Source organism: Trachurus japonicus, chromosome 20, assembly GCF_045865225.1.
Source record: "Trachurus japonicus isolate A0001 chromosome 20, Traja_1.0".
Lineage (NCBI taxonomy): Eukaryota > Metazoa > Chordata > Actinopteri > Carangiformes > Carangidae > Trachurus > Trachurus japonicus.
In genome coordinates this window covers 130,001-139,129 of record NC_140926.1, presented here as the reverse complement: position 1 = coordinate 139,129, position 9,129 = coordinate 130,001, and the positions used below count along the sequence as shown (strand labels likewise).

Here is a 9,129-nt window from a genome sequence, read left to right as displayed (position 1 = left end):
GAGAGTTTGTGATGTTAATAAAGTTATTGAAAAAACAAAACTGATTGACAGCCCGTCGGACCAATAGGAGAGCAGCAAACTCTGGTTAGTCGTAACAAACTCTTTAAAACAGTTCATATTAATATTTTCTATGTTTAACAAACAGCTGTTTCAGTGTTTACATCTCTGCTCTGTGACGTCACCGGGAGGAGGGGCTAGAGCCCGCGAGGAGCAGGAAGAAGCAGGAAGTGGCCTAATATGGAAGAAGACTGACTTCCGGTTTGGGTGTAGCTGCAGCAGACAGAAGAGACTTCTCTCTGGAGCGACGGAGGATAAAACTACACAACTATACAACTATACAACTACGCTGCCCTGCAACGGAACAACGGGGTAAAACTCCTCAGAGCAGCTCTGAGAAAAATGAGTTTAAAGTGTTGTTGTTGTCCAGTCAACTGTATTGAACCGAGGATTCTGAAAATTGGTCAAATCCTTGTTTTTGCTTTTGCGAGTAGTATTCTATCTGTGTAAAAATATTTAACTCAAACTTAACATGTTACCCTTATTTCAGAGTTACCTCTGTCTGTCTGTGCATTGAGGCTAAATATAAGAGGAAACTCACTCCTATTGGTTCATAATGGTAGTAGCCTGTTGTACAGTAGGGCCTGTTGAACATCTATACACAGAGAGAAGAAGGTAGCCTAACTCTAGTTACTGTGTTCTCTCTGGTTGTTTAACTGCAGTTTTTGGGGAGTTACAGTGAAAACCTCCCTCAGATATAAATACATCCCAAATAAGAAAACGTTGAGTCAAGATATTTATCCACATGATGCAGCAGAACCTTTAATGTCCCAAAAATGACTAAATCTCATTTTTGACAAAAAATGAGTTACCCCTTTCTTGCGTTGTAGGGCAGAACAGCTGGTCGGTAGCTGGTCTGTGACGTGCCGGTGACGTGTCTGTGTGTTTCTGTGACGTCAGAGCCTCCCGGTCAACATGTCCAAGTCCCTGAAGAAGATCGTGGAGGAGACGAGAGACAAGAACCTGATGGAGGTGGAGATGTGTGACCGCGGCGTCAGCAGCCTATTGGACGTCCCGGGGCTCTGTGAGTATATAACCCCCCCTCTAAACCCCCCCTAACCCCCCCCCGGGGCGTCAGCAGCCTGCTGGACGTCCCGGGGCTCTGTGAGTATGACGTCATCCTATATTATAGGTGACCAAAGACCCCCCCCTTGCCCACTCATTTAACCCTCTTCCATCCGGGCGACGATATCGCCCCCCCTCTGTTTACTAAAAACAGAGCTACATGTTGCAGGAAGCCGGTGCATATTCTCATTTGCCCAGGTCATAGTATCTCAAAGGAGGTTAAATGTAAAGCAACTGGACTTAGTTATTTGTCTAGAAGACGTTTCACCTTCATCAGTTCATGTAGCATCTGACCAGGCTGGGATGGCCTGGTCGCCATGACGACCTGACCCCCCCCCAGGCTGGGACTGGTCCAACTATCTGGTGTGGAGACTCACTATTTAACCTCTTGTGTGGGCGTTCACAAGGCTGATGATGTCACTGGTTCCCTTTTGTGCTCCAAGTGCCAACGACAGTCGTTTAAATGACTGTCTTTGATGGAAAGTTGGTTTCGACTTCGTTAGTGCCCTATGTTGTTATAACGACAGTCGTTTAAATGACTGTCTTTGATGGAAAGTTGGTTTGGACTTCGTTAGTGCCCTATGTTGTTATAACGACAGTCGTTTAAATGACTGTCTTTGATGGAAAGTTGGTTTCGACTTTGTTAGTGCCCTATGTTGTTATAACGACAGTCGTTTAAATGACTGTCTTTGATGGAAAGTTGGTTTCGACTTCGTTAGTGCCCTATGTTGTTATAACGACAGTCGTTTAAATGACTGCCTTTGATGGAAAGTTGGTTTCGACTTTGTTAGTGCCCTATGTTGTTATAACGACAGTCGTTTAAATGACTGTCTTTGATGGAAAGTTGGTTTCGACTTCGTTAGTGCCCTATGTTGTTATAACGACAGTCGTTTAAATGACTGTCTTTGATGGAAAGTTGGTTTGGACTTCGTTAGTGCCCTATGTTGTTATAACGACAGTCGTTTAAATGACTGTCTTTGATGGAAAGTTGGTTTGGACTTCGTTAGTGCCCTATGTTGTTATAACGACAGTCGTTTAAATGACTGTCTTTGATGGAAAGTTGGTTTGGACTTCGTTAGTGCCCTATGTTGTTATAACGACAGTCGTTTAAATGACTGTCTTTGATGGAAAGTTGGTTTGGACTTCGTTAGTGCCCTATGTTGTTATAACGACAGTCGTTTAAATGACTGTCTTTGATGGAAAGTTGGTTTGGACTTCGTTAGTGCCCTATGTTGTTATAACGACAGTCGTTTAAATGACTGTCTTTGATGGAAAGTTGGTTTCGACTTCGTTAGTGCCCTATGTTGTTATAACGACAGTCGTTTAAATGACTGTCTTTGATGGAAAGTTGGTTTCGACTTCGTTAGTGCCCTATGTTGTTATAACGACAGTCGTTTAAATGACTGTCTTTGATGGAAAGTTGGTTTGGACTTCGTTAGTGCCCTATGTTGTTATAACGACAGTCGTTTAAATGACTGTCTTTGATGGAAAGTTGGTTTGGACTTCGTTAGTGCCCTATGTTGTTATAACGACAGTCGTTTAAATGACTGTCTTTGATGGAAAGTTGGTTTGGACTTCGTTAGTGCCCTATGTTGTTATAACGACAGTCGTTTAAATGACTGTCTTTGATGGAAAGTTGGTTTCGACTTCGTTAGTGCCCTATGTTGTTATAACGACAGTCGTTTAAATGACTGTCTTTGATGGAAAGTTGGTTTCGACTTCGTTAGTGCCCTATGTTGTTATAACGACAGTCGTTTAAATGACTGTCTTTGATGGAAAGTTGGTTTGGACTTCGTTAGTGCCCTATGTTGTTATAACGACAGTCGTTTAAATGACTGTCTTTGATGGAAAGTTGGTTTCGACTTCGTTAGTGCCCTATGTTGTTATAACGACAGTCGTTTAAATGACTGTCTTTGATGGAAAGTTGGTTTGGACTTCGTTAGTGCCCTATGTTGTTATAACGACAGTCGTTTAAATGACTGTCTTTGATGGAAAGTTGGTTTGGACTTCGTTAGTGCCCTATGTTGTTATAACGACAGTCGTTTAAATGACTGTCTTTGATGGAAAGTTGGTTTGGACTTCGTTAGTGCCCTATGTTGTTATAACGACAGTCGTTTAAATGACTGTCTTTGATGGAAAGTTGGTTTGGACTTCGTTAGTGCCCTATGTTGTTATAACGACAGTCGTTTAAATGACTGTCTTTGATGGAAAGTTGGTTTGGACTTCGTTAGTGCCCTATGTTGTTATAACGACAGTCGTTTAAATGACTGTCTTTGATGGAAAGTTGGTTTCGACTTCGTTAGTGCCCTATGTTGTTATAACGACAGTCGTTTAAATGACTGTCTTTGATGGAAAGTTGGTTTGGACTTCGTTAGTGCCCTCTGTTGTTATAACGACAGTCGTTAAGATGACTGTCTTTGATGGAAAGTTGGTTTGGACTTCGTTAGTGCCCTATGTTGTTATAACGACAGTCGTTTAAATGACTGTCTTTGATGGAAAGTTGGTTTGGACTTCGTTAGTGCCCTATGTTGTTATAACGACAGTCGTTTAAATGACTGTCTTTGATGGAAAGTTGGTTTCGACTTCGTTAGTGCCCTATGTTGTTATAACGACAGTCGTTTAAATGACTGTCTTTGATGGAAAGTTGGTTTCGACTTCGTTAGTGCCCTATGTTGTTATAACGACAGTCGTTTAAATGACTGTCTTTGATGGAAAGTTGGTTTGGACTTCGTTAGTGCCCTATGTTGTTATAACGACAGTCGTTTAAATGACTGTCTTTGATGGAAAGTTGGTTTGGACTTCGTTAGTGCCCTATGTTGTTATAACGACAGTCGTTTAAATGACTGTCTTTGATGGAAAGTTGGTTTGGACTTCGTTAGTGCCCTATGTTGTTATAACGACAGTCGTTTAAATGACTGTCTTTGATGGAAAGTTGGTTTGGACTTCGTTAGTGCCCTATGTTGTTATAACGACAGTCGTTTAAATGACTGTCTTTGATGGAAAGTTGGTTTGGACTTCGTTAGTGCCCTATGTTGTTATAACGACAGTCGTTTAAATGACTGTCTTTGATGGAAAGTTGGTTTCGACTTCGTTAGTGCCCTATGTTGTTATAACGACAGTCGTTTAAATGACTGTCTTTGATGGAAAGTTGGTTTGGACTTCGTTAGTGCCCTCTGTTGTTATAACGACAGTCGTTAAGATGACTGTCTTTGATGGAAAGTTGGTTTGGACTTCGTTAGTGCCCTATGTTGTTATAACGACAGTCGTTTAAATGACTGTCTTTGATGGAAAGTTGGTTTGGACTTCGTTAGTGCCCTATGTTGTTATAACGACAGTCGTTTAAATGACTGTCTTTGATGGAAAGTTGGTTTCGACTTCGTTAGTGCCCTATGTTGTTATAACGACAGTCGTTTAAATGACTGTCTTTGATGGAAAGTTGGTTTCGACTTCGTTAGTGCCCTATGTTGTTATAACGACAGTCGTTTAAATGACTGTCTTTGATGGAAAGTTGGTTTGGACTTCGTTAGTGCCCTATGTTGTTATAACGACAGTCGTTTAAATGACTGTCTTTGATGGAAAGTTGGTTTGGACTTCGTTAGTGCCCTATGTTGTTATAACGACAGTCGTTTAAATGACTGTCTTTGATGGAAAGTTGGTTTGGACTTCGTTAGTGCCCTATGTTGTTATAACGACAGTCGTTTAAATGACTGTCTTTGATGGAAAGTCGAAACCAACTTTCCATCAAAGACAGTCATTTAAACGACTGTCGTTGGCACTTGGAGCACAAAGGGAACCAGTGACATCATCAGCCTTGTGAACGCCCACACAAGAGGTTAAATAGTGAGTCTCCACACCAGATAGTTGGACCAGTCCCAGCCTGGGGGGGGTCAGGTCGTCATGGCGACCAGGCCATCCCAGCCTGGTCAGATGAACATGAACTGATGAAGGTGAAACGTCTTCTAGACAAAAAACTAAGTCCAGTTGCTTTACATTTAACCTCCTTTGAAAAAGAGCTAAATGTTCTTTTGTGCCCCAGGCCATTACATCCCATAATAATACTGGATAGTCAGTGTTAGTGTTGGTCAGCTCGTAGCTGCTCAGCTGCTCTGACCAGGTTCAGGCTGAGATGAACATAGAACTGACTCACTGATGATGAGTGTTAATCTGTGTGAAAGTTGTACTGTGTTTTTATCTGTGTTGTTGTTTTAGATGAAATGTCAGAGTGTGATCAGCTGCAACTCAATGTCCCTACGGGGACAAATAAACTACTACTACTACTATTATATACTACTACTACTACTACTAGTACTATTATATACTACTACTACTACTACTACTACTATTATATACTACTACTACTACTACTACTACTACTCTATGAGGGAGGATGAGTGTTACTACTAACCCTCATGACGTCATGACGTGCTGCTGCTGCTGCTGCTGCTGTTGTTGTTGTTGTTGTTGTTCCCTGAGTTGTTGTTGTGTTTGTGTGTTTCAGTCACTCTGTCCAACATCACTCAGCTGGTGCTGAGCCACAACAAGCTGACAGGTAGGAGCTCCCAGCATGCACCTCTCTCACCTCCCAGCATGCACCTCTCTGACCTCCCAGCATGCACTGCTGCACTGCGCTGACCCCGGCACGCAGCAGGGGTCTGTGTGTGTGTGTGTGTGTGTGTGTGGTCACATGACTGATGCTCCAGGTGTGGAGAGACAGAGAAACACCGTTCCAGATGTTTTCCTGTCATGAGGTTCAGATCAGTGTTATGAACTCCTACGGACCGAGGGCAGACACACAACCAGGCAGTTAAACACATTTATTGTGACCAAACAGAAGGGGGACGATGGGAGGAGGGAGGAGGGGAGATCTGGGGGGGGGGTCCAGGGAGGAGGGAAGGGGGGGGTTTAGGGGAGGGGGGGGGTCCAGGGAGGCAACAAGGAGGCAGGGCAGAGGATCTGGAGGAAAACAGGGGTCAAAAATGAGGAACACAGAGCGCGGCCTGAGAGGGAGAGAGACACTGGGAAGGGCAGAATGCAACAGTTATAAAGTTACTGTTCCTCCGTTACCACGCCGATACCACGCTGATACCACATCGTTACCGTTAGTGACCATACAGCGCTCCGTTACTGGACTCAGACGTCCGTCACTAAACAACAACACACTGTTAACGTGTCGTTGTCGTTATAAACACGTTGTCATCAGTTCATCTGTTCCAATGGGCTCTATGCTCAGCTCCACTACTTCCTGGATTTAAGGCAGGTCCTTTATTTCCTGTCTCACATTACTGGACCAACTGATGAATCCAGGTGTGTCTGGCCACTGTGACGACTCAGACACACCTGGATTCATCAGTTTGTCCAATAATGTAAGACAGGAAATAAAGGACCTGCCTTAAATCCAGGAAGTAGTGGAGCTGAGCATAGAGCCCATAGAGATGTTTCTAGAACCGAGTCACTCAGACTCAGTATCACTGCTCCTCTCCGGCGGAGGGACACGCAGTGACTCGGTTAGTTCCTGATTATTACTCCTCCATCATCATCATGGTTCAGTCCAACTAAGACCAGACAGTTTTATTAGTATAGCCCGTTTTTACCAACAGTTTGTCTCAATGGGCTTCACATCCCATAATAACAACATCCTCTGATGTTGTGTGTGTTTAACTCCAGCAGAGGGCGCCACACACCCATATCTCTCTCTCTCTCACACACACACATCCCATAATGCTCCTGGTCTTGCAGGTCGACAGCTCGTGTCGCCAGGCGACAGCAGGTCACTGGTTGCCACGGTGACAGTGTCAGCTGTCAGTCAGAGGAGACACACGGTCACAGGTGGAGCAGATTCCCATCACGCAACACACACACACACACACACAGACACACACACAGACACACACACACACAGACACACACACAGACACACAGACACACACACACACACACACACACACACACACACACACACACACACACACACACACACACACACACACACACACACATGTTGTTACCGTTACATCACAGGTTCATCACCGTGACAACATGGACTGTAACAACATGGCCGTAGCACCGTGACGTCCCCCAGTGGTCTTGGCGAGTCGTCTTTGTGACTCCAACATGGCGGCCTGAACAGCGCCATGTTGGATTTACCCACTGGCCTCTAGCAGCTGTCTCCACGGAGACGCTCCGACCTGTCACTCAACGTCTCGGGGGTAGAAACTATCAGTAGAACCCACAGACTGTAGAGAGAACGGCCGTAGCACCGTGACGTCAGCCGTTGGTTTGGGGGAGTCTGTTTTGTGCCGCTACTACGGGGGTTTGAACCGCGCCATGTTGGATTCTACTTGCCATATTTGGAGCGGTGCAGCCGTTGGCCGGCCGAGAGCCCGCCCACTGGCCTCGTAGCAGCGGTCTCCGGACCTGTCACTCAACGGTTCTGCGCCCTAATTGGCCAGAACTTTAAACCTAATAACAGTAAAACGGTAGAGTTTAAAAAAAATTCACCCCCCTCAGAGTGTGTGCGGGGGTAGAAACTATCGGTTGAGACCAAAAAAATGAAATGTACCAGGCTGTAAATATGTTTTTTTAAGCTGTAAAATCGGCTATTTTAACATGGGGCTCAATTGGAGTTGCTCCCTTCTGGAGCCAGCCCCCAGAGGAAGAAGAGGGGATTGCAGCTTTTTGAACGCGGAAGTGAGCTTCACTCCTCAGACCCACAACTGCCCCCTTGACTGAGCAGTGCGCCAAATTGGCGCACTCAAACGGCCAGAAAATTGAGTGTGGATCGATGGACACTTTCCAGTTAGTTAGTTAGTTAGGTTAGTAGTTAGTTAGTAGTTAGTTAGTTAGGTTAGTAGTTAGTTAGTAGTTAGTTAGTTAGGTTAGTAGTTAGTTAGTAGTTAGTTAGTTAGGTTAGTAGTTAGTTAGTTAGTTAGTAGTTAGTTGGTTAGTTAGTTAGTTAGTTAGTTAGTTAGTTGGGTTAGTAGTTAGTTAGTTAGTTAGTTAGTAGTTAGTTAGTTAGTAGTTAGTTAGGTTAGTAGTTAGTTAGTTAGTTAGTAGTTAGTTAGTAGTTAATTAGTTGTTAGTTAGTTAGTTAGGTAGGTAGGTTAGTAGTTAGTTAGTAGTTAGTTCGTTAGTTAGGTTAGTAGTTAGTTAGTTAGTTAGTAGTTAGTAGTTAGTAGTTAGTAGTTAGTAGTTAGTTAGTTAGTTAGTTAGTAGTTAGTTGGTTAGTTAGTTAGTTGGGTTAGTAGTTAGTTAGTAGTTAGTTAGTTAGTTAGTCAGTTAGTTAGGTTGTTAGTTAGTTAGTTAGTTGGTTAGTTAGTTGTTAGTTAGTTAGTTAGTTAGTTAGTTAGTTAGTTAGGTTAGTAGTTAGTTTGTTAGTTAGTTAGTTAGTAGTTAGTAGTTAGTAGTTAGTTAGGTTAGTAGTTAGTTAGTTAGTTAGTTAGTTAGTTAGTTAGTTAGTTAGTAGTTAGTTAGTTAGTTAGTTGTTAGTTAGTTAGTAGTTAGTTAGTTAGGTTAGTAGTTAGTAGTTAGTAGTTAGTTAGTTAGTTAGTTAGTTAGTTAGTTAGTTAGTTAGTTAGTTAGTTAGTTAGTAGTTAGTAGTTAGTTTGTTAGTTAGTTAGTTAGTTAGTTAGTAGTTAGTTGGTTAGTTAGTTAGTTAGTTAGTTGTTAGTTAGTTAGTAGTTAGTTAGTTAGTTATTTAGTCTAGGTTAGGTGTTATGGGGTCTATGGAGAAGCTGCTTTCTGACACCAGCTGCACTTCTCACACACACAACTGACCCCCTGCATGACAACTGTTGTTACCATGTGTGTTGCAGCTGACAGGTGTGTGTGTGTGTGTCTGTGTGTCTCTGTGTGTGTGTCTGTGTGTGTGTGTGTGTGTCTGTGTGTGTGTGTGTGTGTGTGTGTCTGTGTGTGTGTGTGTCTGTGTGTGTGTGTGTGTGTGTCTGTGTGTGTGTGTGTGTGTCTCTGTGTGTGTGTGTGTGTGTGTGTGTGTGTCTCTGTGTGTGTGTG

The 9,129-nt window shown here is 43.2% G+C and overlaps 1 protein-coding gene across 1 annotated transcript in view; it reads left to right on the top strand.

The window, feature by feature from the left end:
* The first annotated feature begins 351 nt into the window (after positions 1-351).
* The window catches only part of rsu1 (Ras suppressor protein 1), a 25,346-nt gene continuing 16,568 nt past the window's right edge, over positions 352-9,129 (top strand). Inside the window, exons 1-3 of the mRNA XM_085763472.1 lie at positions 352-369; positions 958-1,081; positions 5,621-5,671. Coding sequence (XP_085619598.1) covers positions 973-1,081; positions 5,621-5,671 — 160 coding nt within the window. The 5' untranslated portion in view covers positions 352-369; positions 958-972. The remainder of the gene's footprint in view (positions 370-957; positions 1,082-5,620; positions 5,672-9,129) is intronic.